Genomic DNA, 24,881 nt, shown 5'->3' with positions numbered 1-24,881 from the left:
TTTGAACATTGTGAATGCGAGCATGTGTTTGTGTGTGTGTGTCACAGCACTACAAGTACAAACAATAAAACTATGAATATACAAATATCAACAATCTTCTGCATTTATAGAGTGGCTTCAATGTAACAAAATCATTCCAAGACACTACACAGAAATGTAATGTGACAATGTTTAACAACAACCCACATACAGTATGAAAGACTGGCATCCAATGTGAAACAATAAAAACTGGGGATGCAGAAGAAACGAGAATTGGAGGAATGCAGAGATCTTGATAGGAGATGGAAGCTGGGATATCTAAGGCTGCTCGAGGTTAGAAAGATAGATAAGGCTGAATTTCATGGGGCACTGTGATCTCCATTCCCCTATTCCCCTTGTCTGAAATATCAGGGAGTAGACAGCTCACCTGCTATCCTGATGGTCACCCATTAGCAGTTTATCACTAGGAATAGCATTAATCTCTTCAAGGTAAGAATTCCATTTGAATCTTGGCGGGGAGTCCTGATTTAAAGAGCTGCTGGTCAATCAGATGGCTGACAGCTCTGTAGTCCCAACAGCAACAGGTTTGATTCTTAGCCACTGCCATGACCATATGTGGTACATGAAAAAGAGGACCCTTGAGAGCAATGAGAGGTAAGCCTGGCATATAGGTGGGGTCAGACTGGTAGAACTCTGAGAAAGAGTGTGAAGGAGGTGTCTAAGAGAGAGAGGGGGCATGTATTTGAGAGTTCTATCAGGATGGTAAAGAACAAATAGGGTATTGGGAACATAATGTGCTTCTCATGGCCCATAAGGGAGTTATTCATTCCCCTTTGCCTGATAACAGCTTAAAGTAGTTGGGCCAATGACTTGCTGTAGGTAAAATAGTGAAGTGGGTAGCATGAGGTCTTCTGTGAAGGGCATCTATAGGACCAACAGCGGTGAGCCATCCAACGTTCCATTGTCTTTCGTGAAATTTCAGATAGTGGCAGGCAAGAAAAGGCTGGATTTTTTGGAAGATCCTTTGCCATCAAACCTGCTGGTGAAACAGTATACAATTCAACCCGTTGTGGGGATTTGAACATGAGAACAAGATGCTGCTGCACTAGGAACTGATCTCTGTCAGCGAGCACAGAAGTGACAAGTAATTGGTGCTTGATGCAAATATGCTTGATATAGGCCGCAGAGTTTTAGATAAGTTCAAGTTTACAGAATATGCGACAGGTCAACCAGGAGAGAATTTCAATAGTTGCAACTTGAGATAACAAAGTCATGAATAAGGATCTCAAAAGAGGAGATGAAGCATATTCAGAAACAGGTAATGTTACAATGCATCAGCAGACTAATTCAAGTGGCAACTTATAAGCTTGAAAAGAAATACAATGACTTTACCTTTGCTTACTTTTTCAATTGGTTTGCTGCTGACAACTTCCACAATATCTTCATTTTCCTTCCCAATTTTTTGTATTGATTCTGTTGAAGGCACTTTGGCCACAACAGGTTCCTCATTTGCAAAAGTGAACTCTGGGAGAAGTGTCTTCAGAAAGGACCAGATTCTCTCAGACTGCTCAGATCTGGAAAAAAATGTCAAAGGTAAATTGTACTGTTTGGGAACATATCAAGAAGCACCACTGTGTACAGGCAGATGTGTGCAGCTGTTAAAGTATAAAGGTATAAAATGTTGTCAAGCATAAGCAAATAAGTCCTTGTAAAGAATTGTGGTAATAAAAATAAAATTAAAGAATTTTATTTGAAAGTGCCAAACAGGTATAACAAAATAGATGAACTTGCAAACAAACATACATAAATGAGTTGAACTGATTGCCATTAAAGAGACATGATTCCATGTTGACTGAAGTTTAGAAATATATATTCCAGCTTCCCTAACATTTCAAAAAGGTGGAAAAGGAGGAATGGTCCTGATAATAAAAGGTAATATAAGAAAAGTGGTAAGTATGGATCTTGGCTCAGAAGCTCAGGAAATAGAATCAGTTTGTGTGAAGATTGGGAAAAAGAAGGGTTTAAGATGTTTGATGGGATTAGTTGATAGTATTAATAATTTAGAGAAGGGAACTAAATATAATATTTCCAAGTTTGCAAATGACACATAGTTAGATGGGAGGGTGAACTGAGTGTGGATTGCAGAGATACTTCAGTGTGATTTGGACAAGTTGACTGAGTGGGCAAATGTATGGCAGATGAAGCGTAATGTGAATGACAGTGAGATTTTTCACTTTGTTAACAAAATCAGAAAGGTAGACTACTATTTGAATAGTGATAGATTGTGAAAGGGAGGATGGGTATCCTTGTACACCAGTTGCTGAACGTAAGCTTGCAGGTGCATTAGGCAATGAAGATGGGAAATGGTATGTTGGCTTTCCTCGTGAGAGAATTTGAATACAAGATCAGAAATGTCTTGCAATTGCATAGGGCCTTGATGAGACTAAACCTGGAGAATCATGTGTAATTTTGGTTTTAATTTATCTGAGGAAGGATGTTCTGGCAACAGAGGGAGTGCTGATCACTAGACTGATTCTTGGGACGGCAGGACTGACATATAAAGAGAGACTGTAATCGGTTAGGATTATGTTTACTGGAGTTTAGAAGAATGAGGATGATCTCATAGAAATCCATAAAATTCTAACAGGACTAGACAGGTAAACACAGGAAGGATGTTTCTAATGATTGGGAATCCAGAACCAAGGTCATAACTTACGGTTCCAGGGTAGACCATTTAGGACTGAAAGAAGGAGACATTTCTTCAACCAGGTGTCTGAGGGAAGTGGTTGAGGCCAAAACATTTAATGTTTATAAGAAGGAGTTAGATATAGTTCTTAGGACTAAACGAATCAAAGGGTATGGGAAGAAAGCAAAAACATTACACTGAATTGACTGATCAGTCATAACCACACTGACTGGAAGACCAGGACTAAATATCCTACTTCTGCCCCTATTTTCTATATTTCCATAATGCTTCTAATAGAAGTTTTCTGTTAGGCAGAATACCAAGCAAAACAATATTGGAGATTTTAATAAAGACAATGTAATAAACATGGGAGACTTCAACCTTCACATCAACAAACAAAATCAAATTGACAAAGGTAGTCTGGAACTTGTGCTTGTAGACTGTGTTCGTAACAGTTTGCTGGAACTGAATGTGTTAAGCCAACTAGCTCAAAGCTATTTTACATAGAGTATTGGATAATGAGGCAGACTTAATTAGTAATCTCACAGTAAAATATCAGCTCAATAAGCGTAAACATTATACAACAGACTTCCTTGTCAAGTTTGAGAGCAACATTCTCAAGTCCAAAACAAGAATCCCAAACTTAAGTAAAGCCAAAGCGTGATTATGAAGGAGGGAAGCTGTCTAAGATTGTTTGTGTAAATAGATTAAAATGTTTGGCATTAACTAAACAGTGGGAAACATTTAAAGAAATGGTTCAAAATTTTCAATACAAATAGGTTCCATGAAAAAAATAGCAAGAGAGATCCATCCCTGGTTTACTAGTCATGTTTAGAAAACTCAGGTAGAGTATTGTGAACAGTTCTGGGTGCCACATTATAGGAAGGATATGAATACATTGGAGGAAGTGCAGAAGTGGTTTATAAGAATGGTTCCAGGGATGAGAAACCTCAGTTATGAAGACAGATTGAAGAAGTTGGGACTGTTCTCCTTTGAGACAAAATGACTAAGAAGAGATTTGATAAAGGGTTTCAAACCCCTGAGCGGACTGAAAAGAGGTGACATGGAAAAACTGGCCCCAGTTGTATAAAGGAACAAGAACTAGCAGGTATAGATTTAATGAGGTAAAAACAATGACTGCAGATGCTGGAAACCAGATTCTGGATCAGTGGTGCTGGAAGACCACAGCAATTCAGGCGGCATCCGAGGACAAGCAAAATCGACGTTTCGGGCAAAAAGCCCTTCATCAGGAATAAAGGCAGAGAGCCTGAAGCGTCGAGAGATAACTGATCTACAAAAGAAGCAAAGATGAAGTGAGGAAAAGATTTGTCAGTCAGCAAGTAGTTAGGATATGGGAGGCATTGTCTGGAAATAGGAGTTTTGAGAAGATTTGTAGCTCAGGTTGAGGTTCTGGATGTAGGTTTGCTTACTGAGCTGGAAGGTTCATTTCCAGATGTTTTGTCACCATACTAGGTAATATCTTCAGTGGGCCTCCGGACGAAGCACTGTTGATAATTCCTGCTTTCTATTTATATGTTTGGGTTTCTTTGGGTTGATGTAATTTGCTATGGTGACATCATTTCCTGTGGTGATGTCATTTCCCATTCTTTTGCTTAGGAGGTGGTAAATGGGGTTCTAACTCGATATGTTTGTTGAGAGTTCCAGTTGGAATGCCATGTTTCTAGGAATTCTCGAGCATGTCTCTGTTTGGCTTGTCCTAAGGTCATGTCATTTTGTGGCTGGTTGATGTTCATGACATGACCCTCTCTCACTAGTATCCTTACATACAGATAAGGAAGGACACCACTTCGACTGGGACAACACATCCATCCTAGGACAAGCCAAACAGAGACATGCATGAGAATTCCTAGAAGCATGGTATTCCAAAAGGAATTCTATCAACAAGTACATCGAGTTAGACCCCGTCCACCACCCCCGAGAAAAAGAACAGGAAATGACATCATCACATGAATGCTGTCACCATAGCAAATGACATCACCAACCCAAAGAAACCCAAACATTTCAATAGAAAGCAGGAATGATCAACAGTGCTTCACCCAGAGGCACACTGAAGATGTTACCTAGTAGGGTTACAAAAAGTCTGGAAATGAACCTTCCAGTTCAGCGAGCAAACCTACATCCATTGTCTGCAAATGTGATGGAGGCAGCTTCAATTAAAGTATGCAAAAGACATCAGATGATTTTATGGAAAAAATAAGTAGTGTGCAAGGATATAGATTAAAAACATTGGCACTAGGTACTGATACTCATTTAATGAACTGGCGCAGGCACAATGGGTTGAATAGCCAGTTTCTGCACTTTAACACTGATGTGATTGTGTGAGAATCTTGTGTCTGCCTTCACAACAGAAGTCTCACAAATAACATAGCAGAAATAGAAGGTGACCAAAGGTCTAAAAATAGCAAGGAACATAAACTAATTAATAAGTTTTCCCTGCTGATGCTACAGAAATTTAAGGAATGGGCTAAAAATCAACACATTCCCAGAACCTTACAGCCTTCATGCTGGGAGGGCAAAAAGAGGTAGCTGCAGAGACAGTCAATGCACTGATGTTGATTTTCCAAAATCCCGACATTCTAAAATAGTGCCAGCAATTGGAAGTTGATAAATGTAACACTGCTTTTCAAACTAGGAGGGAGGGACAAAAAAGGTTACTTCAGGCCACCTTGCCTGGCATCAATCATCATCAGGAAAATAAAAAAATTATCAATGAAGTCCCAACAATCCAGTAACTGAGCAAGATTGGAGCTCAGGGAAAATCAATAGGCAGGACTGGCTTGGTGAGGCTAGCTCTTGATGAACAGCTGAGTTATGTTTAGTTTTTTTTTTAGTATTCATTCACAGGCCATGGCCATTACTAGCAAGGCCAGCATTTATTACCCATCCTAATTACCCAGAGGACAGTTAAAGAATTAACCACATTTGCTGTGGGTTTGGAGTCACATGTGGGCCAGACTAGGTGAGGATGACAGTTTCTTTCCCTAAAGGGCATTAGTGAACCAGATGGGGTTTTCCTGACAATTGATAATGTATTCATGGTCATCATTGGACTCTTAATTCCAGATTGAGTGCTGGACAGCAGTTTCTGGAATGCAAGAGAATATAGACTCAGGAAAGGAGGGCGGCCAAAATTAGAGCAGTCATTGAGGTAGTCCATGATGGAAAGACTTTTGAGAGGGAGTTTCAAGGCCATATTGGCAAGGGTGAAGAACTGTGATTCCTTGTGAAGCTTTTAAAATTTGATGACCCATCTTATTAACACTTGAGGGAGTTGCTGAAAATTCCATGAGATCTCTCTTGATCACATTTGCCATTTGATGTGTGCTTTGGGAGTATTCAATCACAAATTCTAGATTATAGTGGTATAACAGTTATTTTGCCACACAATAGTTTACACAAGTCCATTTAAAATCTAGCATCTACCTTATTTCCAATATTCAAGTTAATAAATACAGTAACTTATTGATTTAACCTGGGACATGCAAATTAATTTTCCCACAATTGCTTACCGGAGTGGGATGATCTCGGGATGCCAGCCTGTCAGAGCGTGCAAAACTGTGAACTCCCCCAGTTCTTTTTTTCCTGTATTACTCATGCTGTTAATACACAATTACAGACCTTAGTGTTACCAGAACTCGGCATCAATAAGCTTGATGTTCAGCAGCAAATGCCAAATAACTCAGGTGAATTCACAGAGGCCTATGCTATTTAGCAATCTCATTGCTGGAAGTACAGCCTCAGTCTTGGTAGTCAAATCTAGCAATAATAATGACAAATATTAATTATGTTACTGCATTTCAATTGTGGTTCAGTTGGTAGCACTCTCACCTCTTAGTAAAAGATGTGAATCCACTCAAGGATGGCATCTAGAACAGGACAAGGGGGCTGTTGGAAGTACTAAACTTTGGATGATATGTTCAGCTGAGGCCCCATTTGTTTTCTTAGGTGGATGCAAAAGCAGGGTAGTTCTCCCCATTTTTCCCTAAAACAACGCCACTGAAAGATTCACCAGTCATTGTCACAAAGCTTTTTTTTGTGATCTTGCAATGTGAAAAGTGTCCCTTGCATGTCCTACATTGCACTCGTGGCCACACTTTAAAAGTAATTTGATGACTGTGGAGTATTTTGGGACATGCTGGGATTGTGAAAGGCGCAACAGGACTGGAGGGTTTCAGCTATAAGGAGAGGCTGAATGGGCTGAGCCCTTTTTTTTCTGGAGTGTCAGAAGCTGAAAGGTGACCTTATAGAGGTTTATAAAATCATAAGGGGCATGAATAGGATGAATAGCCAAGGTCTTTTTCCTCGGGTGGGTGAGTCCAAAACTAGAGGTCATAGGTTTAAGGTGAGAGGGGAAAGATTTAAAAAGGACCTGAGGGATAACTTTTTCTCGCAGAGGATGGCACGTGAATGGAACAAGCTACTAGAGGAAGTGATGGAGGTGGGTACAATTACAACACTTAAAAGGTATTTGGATGGATATATGAATAGGAAGGGTTTAGAGGGATTTGGGCCAAATGCTGGCAAATAGGACTAGGTCAGATTAGGATGTCTGGTTGGTGCAGACAAGTTGGGCCGAAGGGTCTGTTTTCATGCTGTGTGACTCTATAAATGTAAGTTGTTTTCTTTTCATCTTATGTTATGTTTAATAGTTTTCAACTTTCTTGTTCCTTTTTTAACTTGTGATGTGATTATTTTTGTCTTGTGTTCTTTGGAGGTGAGCCCCTACTTCCTATATTCTGTTATTTACACTTTCATTAATGCAATTATGTATATTTTTAGGAAGTGAAAAAAAAGTGTTTTAATTTAAAGTGTAGTCAAGCGACTATCTAAAAATACTAATTAGCTAGGTTTTAATGCTGTTTCCTCAAATGCAATTTGCTTTAAAGGAGCTTCTTTGACATAGACCAATATCTCAAGGGATTTTGCAGGGGTAGAGTCAACATTAAACAACATGCCAAGGAAAATAATTTCTAAGGAGTGGTGAAAGTAATAGGTTTTCAAGAGAGATGGACATGTGCAGCATGCAAAGTATACAGAAGAACTTTCAGTGTGTAGAACCCAGGTGGCTGAAAGCATAATTGCGACAAAGGGAGGGATATTACATGAGACCAGAGGTGGAGGAGTGGAGAGTAGACCCTGCTTCTTAATTATGAACATCGAGTTTTTTTCTACCAATCAGAGACAATGACAGTTGTTTAGTTTTATAAATAGAAAAAACAAGGGTACTTTTTCACCATGGTCACAGGGAGAACAAGGAAGGTAAGTATAAGTTATTCTACTTTGACAAACACAATGACTCACCAATGTGCAGAAATGTAGCACATTCAATATCTTGTATTATTGCGAGGGCTGCCAATTAAATCACCACTAAATTTAGTGATTAGAACATTTTTCACAACATTTTTTAAAAGGCATGTTAGTCATAGAAGTTGTTCAGCAAGTTCCTAAGTAGGAATAGGTTTTTAATCATGTGACGATTTACATCCATCTGAGAGATCAGTCAGGGTCTTGGTTTAATGTCTCAGTCAAAAGACAGCAGCTGCAGAAGAGCAGTACTCCCCAGGGACTATACTACATTGTTAGCCTTTATTCTGTGCTCAAGACTCTCCAATGCAACTTGAACTCAACTTCTGACTTAGATGCAAGGATATCATCACTGTACTAAAGCTGTGATTTATTTACATCTTAATACAATTAATGTTTCCCACTTGCCTCAAGCTCTGTGTGGAATTCAAAATGTCTGAAAATAAAGTAAGGTCTAAGCAAAATTATTAGTTTGCGAAGTTGCTGAATTGTGATGTAACTAATTGGATGCAACAATGTTCAATACCCTTTTCCAACTCTGGCTCAGTTCAGTGTGTCAGATCAAGGTGCCGTTGCCCTGGAATGGGATTTACTTGCTCAGTTTTTATTAAAGTTAAATCTTTTTCTCAGACATTTCTTAACAATTTAGCTTGAATTGTGACACCCCAGAGTATACTATTCCATAGAGAGACATTGGGCAGAATGAGTGCATGGTTGAATCTAGAATATTTGGACCACTTACATGAATAACCAGGATGTAATATATTTTACATAATATACAGCATAAGATCCTAAACTTGAAACAATACATTTTGATGTCTGTTCAAAATAACAAACTGAAGGCGCTGCTTAAGGTTGCTTTAGCTAGTGAATCTATTTCGTGTCAAATCTCCTTGTCAAGAAGCAGCAGATAACCGTGTCATTTTACTCTGAGACAACTATGATGGACAGACCATGGGATTTAGCAGCCTGCAGGGTTTGGAAAGTCTGTCAGGGGCATTGTGTTTAGTTTTGCTGACACTATCTGGCCAGAATGTTATTAAAGTTTGTTCTCAAGATGTTCAAAATTCTAGAAATCTCTATCAGGTGATCTCTTAGTTTTCTCTTTTCTAAGATAAACGAACAACAACCTGTTCAGTCTTATACACTTTCAGCTCTGTTAACCTTGTAACTGTTTTACAGAGTAGGTTACTAGATCATTCTTGCAATACGGAAGTCTTTTACAAAACAAGGCCTAGAAGTATTAATTGTGAAGAGCAGAAATGTATTTTTGGAAACTGTGACTGGCTCCTCAGACCTACAGTAATTTTTTTCTGGGAGTAGGGCCACTGCATGAGTAATGTTTGCTGTAGCCACGTACTGCACACTTCTGACTCTGCTGCATCCCTTGCAGGAAAATCCAATACCTTCAGGATCCAGATAGTGTTAAAATGTGGGTGGTGGTATTTCAATAGACACGCTGGCTGTAAATGCTACCAACAGATATTGATTAGATTACATTAGATTTAGATTAGATTACAGTGTGGAAACAGGCCCTTCGGCCCAACAAGTCCACACCGACCCACCGAAGCGAAACCCACCCATACCCCTACATTTATCCCTTACCTAACACTACGGGCAATTTAGTATGGCCAATTCACCTGACCCTGCACATCTTTGGACTGTGGGAGGAAACCCACGCAGACACGGGGAGAACGTGCAAACTCCACACAGTCAGTCGCCTGAGGCGGGAATTGAACCCGGGTCTCTGGCGCTGTGAGGCAGCAGTGCTAACCACTGTGCCACCGTGCCGCCCACAAACAGATAACAGATAATGCTGTAATATGATGTGTCAATGCACTGTCCTACCACGCTGCCTACTGGCTGACCTATAAATCAAATATGGACGCCACATTTAAGGAAGTGGCCTTGGAGAGGATGCTGAAGAGGTGTACTAAAACATCAATAGTGAATGGCAACTTCAGTTGTGTAGTGATACTAGAGAAATTGGGATTATATTCTTGAGAATTGCAAACGCTTTAATAGCATGACATTGTATTCAAAAAACACATTTGCAGCTCAAAGACTGAATTGCACTGCAACGTACATGACAAAATTAACACATAGACTAAGCAATCAGGTTAAGATATGTAAGAATATAATGATCATGCTCTGACACAAAGAGACAAACAAATTCTGTGTTAGAGTGGTGCTGGAAAAACACAGCAGGTCAGGCAGCATCCGAGGAGCAGAAAAATCGACGTTCCTGGCATCAGGAATTCCTGATGAAGGGCTTTTCCCAAACATCGATTTTCCTGCTCCTCGGATGCTGCCTGACCTGCTGTGCTTTTCCAGTACCACTCTAATCTTGACTCTAATCTCCAGCATCTGCAGGACCCACTTCCGCCTAAACAAATTCAGCAGGAAACAGAAAATTGATAGACATGATATTATAAAGGCAATTAAATTAAAATTATACTAAAATTATGGAAATATCGAGGCTTGACCCACATTTTAAATCATCTTTAGCCACGGGGAGGTGACAGAGGAATGCAGGACATCTAATGTGATTCCAATTTACAAGAAAGATGATAGAGATAGACCAGGGAACTATATTCCAATGAATCTAACATTAGTGGTAAGGAAACTTTTGAAGAAAATAGTGGATGAAAAAAAAATCTCCATTTAGAGAGGCAAGAGTTGAACAAGGTCAGTCAGCATTACCAGCAGAGGGAGGTCATGCCTAACAAATCTGGTGGAATCTTTTGAGGAGGTGACCAAGTGTTTGGACGAGGCTAGGGCAGTAGATGTTATTTATATGGATTTCAGCAAGGCCTTTGACAAAGTTTAGCATGGGAAACTGATAAAAATAAAAGCTCATGGGATCCAGGTAAATTGTTGATCTAAAATTGGCTTAGTGATAAGAGGCAGAGGATGGTGGGAGAAGATTGTTTTTGTGACTGGACCCCTGCATGCAGCAGCGTACCACAATGATCACTGCTTGGACCCTTAGTGTTTGTGACATTAATAAGTGATGCAGATGAGAATGTCGTGGGGATAATATGTAAGTCTCCAGATGACACAAAGATTCACTGGATGGTTGACAGTGAAGAGTGAAGTGTTAGGTTATGGGAGGATATAAATGGTTTGGTCAGATGGGCAGCGCAGTGGCAGATAGTTGTTTAACCCTGATAAATATAAGATGATGCACTTTGGTAGATGGACCTCACCATCAAACCAGCTGACAAGGGGTGGGGGCAGGGGTGGTGCAGTGGTAGTATGATGCACTGACCTCCATCTCACCAAAGCCAGATGCCAATTCATGGACACCTCCTCCTTTTACCCCATGGACCATTACCCCACCTGCCATCACCAGACCATCATCACCTAAACATCCACAACCTCATCACCTCAGGGAATCTCCCATTAACAACCTCCAACCTCATAATTCCCCAATCCCGCACGGCTGAGTTTTACCTCTTATTCAAAATCCGCAAACCTGACTGCCCCGCTTGACCTATCGTCTCCGCTTGCTCCTGCCCCACTGAATTCATCTCCTCATATCTTGACACCGTCCTGTCCCCCTTGGTTCAGGAACTCCCACATATGTTCAGGACGCCACCCATATCCTCCACCTTCTCTATGACTTTCGATTTCCCAGCCCCTAGGTCCTCATTTTCATCGTGGACATCCAGTCCCTATACACATCCATTCCCCATTGTAAAGGCCTACAACCCCTCCATCTCTACCTCTCCTGCCATCCTAACTAGTTCCCCTCCACTGACACACTCATTCAATTGGCAGAACTTGTCCTCACCCTCAACAACTTCGCCTTCGAATCCTCCCACTTCCTAGACCAGAGAGGTAGACATGGTCACGTATATGGGTCTCAGCTATGCCTGCCTCTTTTGCAGGATATGTGGAACTGTCCATCTTCCATGGTTACACCGGCACCACCCCCCACCTTTTCCTCTGCCACACTGATGACTGTATCAGCACCACCCCATGCTCCCACGAGGAGGTTGATCAGTTCATCAACTTCACCAACATTTCCACCCTGACTTCAAGTTCACATGGACCATCTCCGACACTTCCCTCCCCTTCCTGGACCTCTCCGACTCCATCTTTGGCAACCGACTCAACACGGACATCTACTTTAAACCCATCAACTTTCACAGCTACCTTGACTACACCTCCTCCTACTCCCCCTACTGCCGTAAAAACTCAATCCCTTAATCCCCATTCCTCTGTCTCCACCATGCCTGCTCCCAGGAGGATCAATTCCTCTCCAGGACATCCCAGGTGTCCCCAGATTTCATAGAACAGTACAGCACAGTACAGGCCCTTCGACCCTCAATGTTGTGTCGACCTTTCGTCCTACTTCACTAGTTTCCAAATCTACCCTCCCCCCACCTCACTCCAGAACCAAATCCCCAGCTGACTGAGTAAATGTCAGGAGAGTCACAGATTTAAAAATTTGAAAAAATGGCAACAAGGGAATGAAGAAGAGTTACTTTGTGTATCATGCAATGCCGAAGAAGGAAGATGTTGCAGACTCAACAGGCATTTTCAAAAGGGAATTGGTTAAATACCTGACAAAAAAAAACAAGGCTTCGGGGAAAGAAGATGAAAATGGGATTAATCAAATAGCTCTATCAAAGAGCCAGTACAGGTACAATGAGCTGAGTGTCTTCCTTTTGTGCTTTTGATTCTATGATTCTAAGTGGAATGTATGTGATAGAAAATTCCATCTTTAATGATTATAGAATGTACAGTAGGTTGCAGATTTCACTTCAGTGCAATTTGGAAGGTAGGGAGAGACATTTTTGTGATAGTACACACAAGTTTTAAGAATTAAAATGCTGAACTTATTATTAATAACCATCCTCAAAGAAATGGTTTTAACATACTCAATGCTTGCAAGCTTTATGAGAGCTTTCGACAGCAACATTGGCCAAAGCTCGCCCAGGCAGGTTGAAGATGGAAGCAGCAGTTTATCATTTTTGTCGAAGGGCATAGTATCATCCACTGTGATCTTGCGCCAACACCCCTGAGAGGAGAGAGGAAGACCTACAGTCAACTGGAAATATAGTTAACAGATGAGTCCACTACACCAATGCAATTCATCACAACATATTGTAGCATGCCTGCTGTGCATGAGACCCACAGCTGATTGACACCAGTGATTCCTTTAATGAATAGGATGAGGCACTGTGACTACAAATCACACGGCGGTATTCAATCTGATAGATGCAACCAAGTATTGGTAACTAATCTTCTTTGGCACTCAGTACAAAGAGGATTAATCATTTGACCACATTCTTTTTGCTTTTAATTCTTGCCACTTATTCCATTACATGCAGTCATAGAAACAGGAAATAAATCTACTACCACTGTGAGCCTGCCATCATGGTGCATCAGAACAATCTGTGACTGACTCTCCCTCCCTCTGTGTTTTAATAAAAATACTCTCCAGAAGTGAGTGTTACTGGCAATGGCTGTATTTAATACATATTATGTTGCTCTTAGTAGTGAGCTAAAAATTGGTACAACTGTGTGCCTTAAGTTTGGAAGGCAAATTAAGAAGCAATCAAGTTGCTTTATGGTTAGATAAGAGCGGCAGACCTCCTTCCCAAAAAATTCATGAACAAACCAGTTGGATTTTAATGACAATCTTTTATAGTCACTTTTACTAAAAAAAACTTTTTTTCTTTCTAATTTTGTAGAGACTGGGTCTTTTAATTTTTCTGTATTTTTACAGGTAGACTAAAATGAGAAAAGTCAATTTGGGTGATTGTGTAAAGTATTTTAATTTATGTTAATCCATTCATGGAATATCAGATTCGACTGACTATGGTGGTGTCATCAGCGAACTTGTGAATGGTGTTAGTCTCGTATTTAGCAATGCAGTCATGGATATACAGTGAGTACAGTAAGGAGCTGAGTACGCACCCCAGAGGGGCTCCAGTGTTGAGTATTAGTTTACTAACATTAATGTCCTTCAGGGAAATCTGCCATCCTTACATGTGTCTCCAGATCCAGAGCAATGTGGTTGACTCCCAACTGCCCTCTGAAATGGCCTAACAAGCCATTCAGTTGTACCAATCACTGCAAAGTCTCAAAGAAATGAAACTGGACAGATCACCTGGCATTGACCTAGGCACTGGATAAGACTGTGGCAGAAACAGCCCTGACGACCTTGCAAAGTCCTCCTCACTAACATCTGAGGACTAGTGCCAAAGTTGTCCCAGACACCACTATCACCATCCTTGGATATGTCTGGTACCACTGGCAGGACAGACCTAGCAGAGGTGATGGCACATTGGTATACAGTTATGGGGGAGTTGCACTGGGAGTTTTCATCACTGACTCCGGACTCCATAAAGTCTCATGGCTTCAGGTTAAACATGGGCAAGGAAACCTCCTGCTGATTACCATGTACCATTCTCCCTTAGGTGATGAATTGGAACTCCTCCATGTTGAACAATGCTTAAAGGAAGCAAGGATGGCAAGTGCAATAAATGTACTCTGGGTGGGGTATTTGAATGACTACCACCAAGAATGGCAAGGCAGCAGCACTACAGATCAAGATGGTAAAGTCCTAAAGACATAGCTGCCAGACTGAGTCTTTGGCAGATGGTAGTGGAATTAACAAATAGGAAAAATATACTTGACCTCATCCTTACCAATCTGATGGCTGCATATGCATCTGTCCGTGATAGTATCGGTAAGTGCAACCACCACACAGTCCTTCTGGAGATGAAGTCCTGCCCTCACATTAAGAATAATTTCTATTGTGTTTTGTGGTACTACCATTGTGCTAAATGGGACAGACTTCAAATAGATTGAACAGCTCATGATGTACTGTGGGCCATCAACATCAACTGAATTGCAGTCCAGCACAATCTGTAACCTCATGACCCGGCATATCCTCCATTCAACCATTACCATCAAGCCAGGGTTCAACCCTAGTTCAATGGAGAGAGAGGTGGGCACCAGGAGCAGCACCAGGCATATCTGAAGATGATATATAAATCGGGTGAAAGCACAAAACAGGACTACTTGCATGCCAAACAGCATAAGCAGCAAGTGATAGACAGAGCTAAGTGGTCTCACAATCAATGAATTAGATCTAAGCTCTGCAGTCCTGCCACATCCAGTTGTGAATGGTGGTGATCAATTAAACAACTCACTGGAGGAGGAGGTGCCACAAATATCCACATCTTCAATGATGGAAGACTCCAGCACGTCAGTGCAAAAGAAAAGGCTGAAGCTTTTGCAATAATCTTCAGCCAGAAGTGTCGAGTGAATGATTCGTCTCGGCCTCCTCCAGCGGTCTCTAGCGTTACAGGTACCAGTCTTCAGCCAGTTCAATTCACACCACACGTTATCAAGAAACAGTTGGTGACAAGGATACTGCAAAGGCTCGGGGCCCTGATAACATTTTGGCAACAGTACTGAATAGTACTGAAGACTTGTGCTCCAGAATTTGCCATTTCTCTAGCCAAGCTGTTCCAATACTGTTACAATACTGGCATCTACTGAACAATGTGGAAAATTGCCCAGGTATGTCCTGTACATAAAAAGCAGGACAAATCCAACCCTGCCAATTACTGTCCCATCAGTCTACTTTCAAACATCAGTGAAGTGATGGAAAGTGTCATCAGCAGTGCTGTCAAGCAGCACCTGCTCATCAATAACCTGCTCAGTGATGCCCAGTTTGGATTCCACCAGGGCCATTCAGCTCCTGACCTCACTACTGCCTTGGTTCAAACATGGACAAAGGAGCTGAATTCCAGAGGTAAAGTGAGAGTTACAGGCCTTGACATCAAGGCTGCATTCAACCAAATTTGGCATCAACGAGGCCTAGCAAAACTGGAATTAATGGGTATCGGGGACAAACTCTCCAATGGCTGAAGTCATACGTGACATATAGCAACATGGCGTGGTTTTGGAGTTGAGTCATCTCAGCTCCAAGACATCTCTGCAGGAGTTTGTCAGAGTAGTGTCCTAGACCCAACCATCTTCAGCTACTTCACCAATGTCCTTCCCTCTATGACAAGGTCTGAAGTGGGGATGTTCACCAATGATTGCACAATGTTCAGCACCATTTGCGACTCTGCAGATGCTGAAGCAGTCCATATCCAAATATAAGATCTGGACAATATCCAGGCTTGGGCTGATTAGTGGCAAGTAACATTTGTGCCATACAAGTGCCAGGCTGTGACCATCTCCAATAAGAGACAATTTAACCACTGCCCATGGACATTCAATGTTATTACCATCACTGAATCCCCCACGATCAACATTCTGAGGGTCACCATTGACCAGAAACTCAACTGGACTCACCATATAAACACAGTGGCTACAAGAGCAGGTCAGAAGCTAGAAATACTGAGGTGAGTAACTCACCTCCTGACTCCTCAAACTCTGCCTACCACCTACAAGGCATAAGTCAGGAGTGTGATGGAATACTCCCCACTTGCCTGGATGAGTGCAGCCCCAACAGCACACAAGAAGCTTGACACCATCCAGGACAAAGCAGTCCACTTGATTGGCACCACATGCACAAGCATCCACTCCTTCCACCACCGATGCTTAGTAGCAGCAGTGTGTGCTATCTACAAGTTGCACTACAGAAATTCACCAAAAATCCAATGATGGCACCTTCCAAACCCACAACCACTTCCATCTAGAAGGATATGGGCAGCAGATATATGGGAAAAGCACACCTTCAAGTTCCTCTCTAAGCCACTCACCATCCTGACTTGGAACTATATCGTTATTCCTTCATTGTCACTGGGTCAAATTCCTGGAATTCCATCCCTAATGGTGTTGTGGGTCAACCCTCAGCAGGTGGACTGCAGTGGTTCAAGAAGGCAGCTCACCACCAGCTTCTCAAGGGCAACAGGGATGGGCAATAGACGCTGGCCAGCCAGTGAAGCCCACATCCCACAAATTAATATAAAAACAAAACTGATAAATCCATGAATATCACGGACACAGACAATTGCAGCTTTGGTCTTGCGTCGTGTGCATGTCACTGGGAGTCAAAAAAACAGAAATAAATGTAAGACAAGTTTGCACATCAAGCAGAGGAAATGAAAATGTTATCATTAACCACATGGAATGTGGGTAGGAACTCATTTTCAGTTTGAAGACATAGAATTTTTGATGGTAAACATGGCTGGAAGATTTGCCTAGCTTGCAGTTAGGAAGGAAAACTACAACCTACAATAATTCCACCCTATGATGGAAGTTGGCAATTTGTGTTTGGAAATCATTGGGGCCCAAAGAGAGATGCCTGCCAGCAGTCAGAGATGTTTAAGCACTGGATCCAAAAGCAGAGGACTATCAGAAACCAAGGGTGTTTCTGATTTTTAAAATTATCAACCAGTGGGAAGCAGGCCTCATGTGTTAGCTGGGGATGTTATACAAATGAGGCCTTGAAGCTGGAACACTGAGGAGAAGTTAAAGTGAATTCTGGTGAACTGCGAGACAGATTTGATTGGATCCAGGAGAGGTGAATGAACCCTCAAGACTCTGTTAAGTAGAAGAGAACTTTTGGGTGGAAGGAAAAACTAAAACAAAGTTTAAAATTTAAGTAATTACAAGATAAAATGACGAAATTCAAAGTTTGTGAGAAGATTTGTAGCTCGGGTGCTCGTTGTGGTCCTGTTCGCCGAGCTGGGAATTTGTGCTGCAGATGTTTCGTCCCCTGTCTAGGTGACATCCTCAGTGCTTGGGAGCCTCCTGTGAAGCGCTTCTGTGATCTTTCCTCCGGCATTTGTAGTGGTTTGAATCTGTCGCTTCCGATTGTTAGTTCCAGCTGTCTGTCGCAGTGGCCGGTATGTTGGGTCCAGGTCGATGTGCTTATTGATTGAATCTGTGGATGAGTGCCATGCTTCTAGGAATTCCCTGGCTGTTCTCTGTTTGGCTTGTCCTATAATAGTAGTGTTGCTCTAGTCGAATTCATGTTGCTTGTCATCTGCGTGTGTGGCTACTAAGGATAGCTGGTCATGTCGATTTGTGGCTAGTTGGTGTTCATGGATGCGGATCGTTAGCTGTCTTCCTGTTTGTCCTATGTCGTGTTTTGTGCAGTCCTTGCATGGGATTTTTTTTTTGCAGTACAAAATTGTATAGTAAGGTTTATTCTTAGAGTCATAGAGATGTACAGCACAGAAACAGACCCTTTGGTCCAACTCGTCCACGCTGACCAGATATCCCAACTCAATCTAGTCTGACCTGCCAGCCCCCAGTCCATATCCCTCCAAACCCTTCCTATTCATATATCCATCCAGATGCCTTTTAAATGTAGCAGTTGTACCAGCGTCCAACACTTCTTCTGGCAGCCCATTCCATACACATACCATCCTCTGCATGAAAAGGTTGTCCCTTAGGTCTCTTTTATATCTTTCCCGTCTCATCCTAAATCTATGGCTTCTAGTTATAGACTCCCCCACCCCAGAAGAAAGACTTTGTCTATTTATCCTACCCATGCCCGTCATGATTTTATAAACCTCTATAAGGTCACTCCTCAGCCTCCGACGCTCCAGGGAAAACAGTCCAACCTATTCAACTTCTCATTGATAGCTCAAATCTCCAACACTGGCAACATCTTTGTAAATCTTTTCTGAACTCTTTCGAAGGATAGAAAGGATTGATAGGAAGGAGACCAGAATTGCATGCAATATTCCAAAAGTGGCCGAACCAATGCCCTGTACAGCCGCAACATGACCTCCCAAATCCTGTACTCAATACTCTGACCAATAAAGGAAAGCATACTAAACGCCTTCTTCACTATCCTATCTACCTGCGACTCCACTTTCAAGGAGCTATGAACGTGCACTCCAAGGTCTCTTTGTTCAGCAATGCTCCTGAGGACCTTACCATTAAGTGTATAAGTCCTGCTAAGACTTACTTCCCCAAAATGCAACATCTTGCATTGATCTAAATTAAACTCCATCCTGAGTCCATTGGCCCATCTGTTCAAGATCCCATTGTAATCCGAGGTAACCTTCTTCACTGTCCACTATACTTCAAATTTTGGTGTCATCTGCAAACTTACTAACTGTACCTCTTATGCTCACCTCCAAATCATTTACATAAATGATGAAAAGTAGTGGACCCAGCACCGATTCTTGTGGCACTCCAAAGGTCACAGGCCTCCAGTCTGAAAAATGACCCTCCACCACCACCCTCTGTCTTCTACTTTTGAGCCAGTTCTGTATCCAAATAGCTAGTTCTCCCTGTATTCCATGAGGTCTAACCTTGCTAACCAGTCTCCCATAGAGAACCTTACTGAAGTCCATATAGATCACGTCTATTGTTCTGGCCTCATCAATCCTCTTTATTACTTCTTCAAAAAACTCCATCAAGTTTGTGAGACATGATTTCCGATGCACAAAGCCATGTTTACTATCCCTAATCAGTCCTTGCCTTTCTAAATACATGAACATCCTGTCCCTCAGGATTCCCTCCAACAACGTGTTCACCAATCTACAGTTCCCTGGCTTGTCCTTACTACCTTCCTCCAGTCTTCCAGCATCTCACCTGTGACTATCGATGATACAAATATTTCAGCAAGAGGCCCAGCAATCAATTCCCTAGCTTCCTACAAAGTTCTAGGGTACACCTGATCAGGTCCTGGGGATTTATCCACTTTTATGCATTTCAAGACATCTAGCACTTCCTCCTCTGGAATATGGACATTTTTCAAGATGTCACTATCTATTTCCCTACAGTCTATATCTTCCATGTCCTTTTCCACAGTAAACACCAACGCAAAATACTCGTTTAGTATCTTCCCCATCTTCTGTGGTTCCACACAAAGACCGCCTTGCTGATCTTTGAGGGGCCTATTCTCTCCCTAGTTACCCTTTTGTCCTTAATGTATTCGTAAAAATCTTTTGGATTCTCCTTAACTCTATTTGACAAAGCTACCTCATGTGCCATTTTTGCCCTCCTGATTTCTCTCAAGTATACTGCCTTTGTGCTCTTCTAAAGATTCACTCGATCTATCCTGGCTATGCCTGACATTTGCTTCCTTCTTTTTCTTAACCAAACCCTCAATTTCTTTATGATTTAGAGATGCTGGTGTTGGACAGGGTGTACAAAGTTAAAAATCACACAACACCAGGTTATAGTCCAACAGGTTTATTTGGAAGCACTAGCTTTCAGAGCGCTGTTCCTTCATCAGGTGGTTGTGGAGTATAAGATCGTAAGACACAGAATTTATGGCAAAAGTTTGCAGTGTGATGTAACCGAAATTATATATTGAAAAAGACCAGGATTGTTTGTTGAGTCTCTCATCTTTTAGAATGAACATGTTACTTTCAGTTCTTACATACGTAATTTGCAGAACTTCTTTAAAGTTATATTCTCAAGTGAACGTTAACAACTGGTGTCATGTCGGCCCAGATAATACATTGAAGGTGTGAGTGCCCGATGTGAAACAGTCTGTGCCACAATGTTCAGACTGATTCTAATCTAAAAAACAGACTTACAGAATCTTACATGGATTCATGCAGTTTTTGAGCAAAATAAAATGTAATTCAGCAAGTACAAATTCACCCCACAAACTTATATGTGTGTGTGCATGGGGGCAGGTATGATTATGAGTATCTGTGAGAGAGTGTGTATGTGTGAGTGAAAAGGGGCATAAGTCTGTGAGCGGGTGTGAGTGTGGGAATCGATGTGTGAACGTATGTGTGTGTGTGTGTGTGTGTGTGTCGTGTGTGTGTGTGTGTGTGTGTGTGTGTGTGTGTGTGAGAGACAGAGAGAGATCGGTTTCACTATCCAAGTTCGGTACCCATGGGGATGGCCTCAACCGAGACCTTGGGTTCAGGTCACACTTCAGGTGACGCCACTGCACCACAGACAGATACAGACACAGACACACACAGACACAGACGCACACTCACAGACAGACAGACACACACTCACAGACACAGATACTCCCCCCCCCACACACTCCTACAGACACATATACTCTCCTACAGACCCTTTCTCATACATAAGCTCTCATAGGCTACACATACACTCACACCTACATGCACCCTCTCACAGACTTATACACCTTGACACTCACACTCACACACACGCTCACAGACACTCATAAACACACCCGCCCTCACACACACCCACATGCATGCGCCCACACACACACACACACATAAGTTTGTGGGGTGAATTTGTACTTGCAGAATTACATTTTATTTTGCCCAAAAGCTGAATGAATCCATGTAAGGTTCTGTAAATCCGTTTTTTAGATTAGAATCAGTCTGACCATTGTGACACAGACAGCCTCACATAAGGAGCTAACACCTTCAATCTGGGCCGACATGACACTAGTTAGAGTCATAGAGATGTACGGCATGGAAACAGACCCTTCGGTCCAACCCGTCCGTGCCGACCAGATATCCCAACCCAATCTAGTCCCACCTGCCAGTACCCGACCCATATCCCTCCAAACCCTTCCTATTCATATACCCATCCAAATGCCTCTTAAATGTTGCAATTGTACCACCTCCACCGCATCCTCTGGCAGCTCATTCCATACACGTACCATCCTCTGCGTGAAAAAGTTGTCCCTGAGGTCTCTTTTATATCTTTTCCCCTCTCACCCTAAACCTATGTTCTCTAGTTCTGGATTCCCCGACCCCAGGGAAAAGACTTTGTCTATTTATCCTATCCATGCCCCTCATAATTTTGTAAACCTCTATAAGGTCACCCCTCACCTCCGATGCTCCAGGGAAAACAGCCCCAGCCCGTTCAGCTTCTCCCTGTAGCTCAAATCCTCCAACCCTGGCAACATCCTTGTAAATCTTTTCTGAACCCTTTCAAGTTTCAAAACATCTTTCCGATAGGAAGGAGACCAGAATTGCACGCAACATTCCAACAGTGGCCTAACTAATGTCCTGTACAGCCGCAACATGACCTCCAACTCCTGTACTCAATATTCTGACCAATAAAGGAAAGCATACTAAACGCCTTCTTCACCTGCGACTCCACTTTCAAGGAGCTATGAACCTACACTCCAATGTCTCTTTGTTCAGCAACACTCCCTAGGTCCTTACCATTAAGTGTATAAGTCCTGCTAAGATTTGCTTTCCCAAAATGCAGCACCTCGCATTTATCTGAATTAAACTCCATCTGCCACTTCTCAGCCCATTGGCCCATCTGGTCCAGATCCTGTTGTAATCTGAGGTAACCCTCTTTGCTGTCCACTACACCTCTAATTTTGGCGTCATCTACAAACTTGAGAATGTAACTTTAAAAAAGTTCTGTGAATTACATTATGAAAGAACTGAAACCATCATGTTCATTCTAAAAGATGAGAGACTTAACAAATAATCCAGATCTTTTTCAATACATAATTTCAGTTACATCACACTGTAAACTTTTGCTATAAATTCTGTGTCCTACAATATTATACTCCACAACCACCTGATGAAGGAGCAGCGTTCCGAAAGCTAGTGCTTCCAAATAAACCTGTTGGACTGTAACCTGGTGTTGTGCAATTTTTAACTCAATTTCTTTAGTCATCCAGCATCTCCTATATCAACCAGCCTTTCCTTTCACCCTAACAGGAATATACTGTCTCTGGATTCTCGTTATCTCATTTCTGAAGGCTACCCATTATTCAGCCGTCCCTTTACCTGCGGACATCTGCCCCCAAACAGCTTTTGGAAGTTCTTGCCTAATACTGTCAAAATTGGCCTTTCTCCAATTTAGAACTACAACTTTTAGATCTGGTCTATCCTTTTCCATCACTATTTTAAAGCTAAAAGTATTATGGTCGCTGGCCCCAAAGTGCTCCCTCACTGACACCTCAGTCACCTGCCCTGCCTTATTTCCCAAGAGTAGGTCAAATTTTGCACCTTCTCTAGTAGGTACATCCACCTACTGAATCAGAAAATGTTCTTGTACACACTTAACAAACTTCTCTCCATCTAAACCCTTAACACTATGGCAGTCCCAGTCTGTGTTTGGAAAGTTAAAATCCCCTATCATAATGACCCTATTATTCTTAGAGATAACTGAAATCTCCTTATAAATTTGTTTCTGTTTCCCGCTGACTATTAGGGGGTCTATAATACAATCCCAACAAGGTGATCATCTCTTTCTTATTTCTCAGTTCAACCCAAATAACTTCCCTGATGTATTTCTGAGACTACCCTCCCTCAGTACAGCTATAATGCTATCCCTTATCAAAAACGCCACTCCCCCTCCTCTCTTGCCCCCCTTTCTGTCCTTTCTGTAGCATTTATATCCTGGAACATTAAGCTGCCAGTCCTGCCCATCCCTGAGCCATGTTTCTGTAATTGCTATGATATCCTAGTCCCATGTTCCTAACCATGCCCTGAATTCATCTGCCTTCCCTGTTATGCTTCTTGCATGAAGTAAATGCAGTTTAATTTATCAGTCCTACCTTGTTCTCTGATTTGTCCCTGCCTGTCCTAACTGTTTGACTCGCTTCTTTTCTCAACTGTACCAGCCTCAGATTGACCTCTTTCCTCATTATCTCCCTGGATCCCACCCCCCCTCCCTTACTAGCTGCTCCTCCTGAGCAGCTCGAGGAAATCTCCCTGCCAGTATATTAGTCCGCTTCCAATTCAGGTGCAATCAGTCCTTCTTGTACAGGTCAGTTCTAACCCAGAAGAAATTCCAATGATCCAAAAATGTGAATCCTTCTCCCATACACCTGCTCCTCAGCCATCCATTCATCTGCTCTATCCTCCTAATCCTACTCTCACCAGCTCGCAGCACCAGGAGTAATCCAGATATGAATGCTAAATGACTAAAGAAATTGACGGTTTGGTTAAGAAAAAGAAGGAAGCATATGAAAGGTGAGATCAGATAGATCGAGTGAATCCTTAGAAAGTATAAAGGAAGTAGGAGTATACTTAAGAGGAAATCAGGAGGGCAAAAAGGGGACATGAGATAGCTTTGGCAAATAGAATTAAGGAGAATCCAAAGGTTCTTACAAATATATTAAGGACAAAAGGGTAACTAGGGAGAGAATAGGGCCCCTCAAAGATCAGCAAGGCGGCCTTTGTTTGGAGCCGCAGAAAGTGGGAGAGATACAAAATTAATATTTTGCATCAGTATTTACAGTGAAAAAGGATATGGAAGATATAGAATTTAGGGAAATAGATGGTGACATCTTGTGAAATGTCCAGATTACAGAGGAGGAAGTGCTGGATGTCTTGAAACGGGTAAAGGTGGATAAAACCCCAGGACCTGATCAGGTGTACCCGAGAACTCTGTGGGAAACTAGAAAAGTGATTGCTGGGCCTCTTGCTGAGATATTTGTATCATCAGTAGTCACAGATGAGGTATCGGAAGACTGGAGGTTGGCAGACATGGTGCCACTATTTAAGAAGGGTGGTATGGACAAGCCAGGGAACTATAGACCATTGAGCCTTACCTCAGTGGTGGGCAAATTGTTGGAGGGAATCCTGAGGGACAGGATGTACATGTATTTGGAAGGCCACCTCCAAACAGACCCCACCACCAGGGATATATTTCCCTCCCCACCCCTCTCCGCCTTCCGCAAAGACCGTTCCCTCCGTGACTACCTGGTCAGGTCCACGCCCCCTTACGACCCACCCTCCCATCCTGGCACTTTCCCCTGCCACCGCAGGAACTGTAAAACCTGCGCCCACACCTCCTCCCTCACCTCCATCCAAGGCCCCAAAGGAGCTTTCCACATCCATCAAAGTTTTACCTGCACATCCACTAATATCAGCTATTGTATCCGTTGCTCCCGATGCGGACTCCTCTACATTGGGGAGACTGGGCGCCTCCAAGCAGAGCGCTTTAGGGAACATCTCCGAGACACACGCACCAATCAACCAAATCGCCCAGTGGCCCAACATTTCAACTCCCCCTCCCACTCTACCGAGGA

General features: G+C 42.2%; 1 protein-coding gene across 1 annotated transcript in view; it reads right to left on the bottom strand.

Annotated features, from left to right (window-relative positions):
- adgb (androglobin) overlaps positions 1–24,881 on the bottom strand; it is a 261,632-nt gene that overhangs the window by 178,328 nt on the left and 58,423 nt on the right. The window contains exons 7-9 of the mRNA XM_043696854.1: positions 12,880–13,019; positions 6,196–6,282; positions 1,372–1,553 (exon numbers count right to left, since the gene is read on the bottom strand). Of these exons, the coding sequence (XP_043552789.1) occupies positions 1,372–1,553; positions 6,196–6,282; positions 12,880–13,019 (409 nt within the window). The remainder of the gene's footprint in view (positions 1–1,371; positions 1,554–6,195; positions 6,283–12,879; positions 13,020–24,881) is intronic.

Source organism: Chiloscyllium plagiosum, chromosome 9, assembly GCF_004010195.1.
Source record: "Chiloscyllium plagiosum isolate BGI_BamShark_2017 chromosome 9, ASM401019v2, whole genome shotgun sequence".
NCBI lineage: Eukaryota > Metazoa > Chordata > Chondrichthyes > Orectolobiformes > Hemiscylliidae > Chiloscyllium > Chiloscyllium plagiosum.
This window is presented reverse-complemented; position numbering and strand designations above follow the sequence as displayed.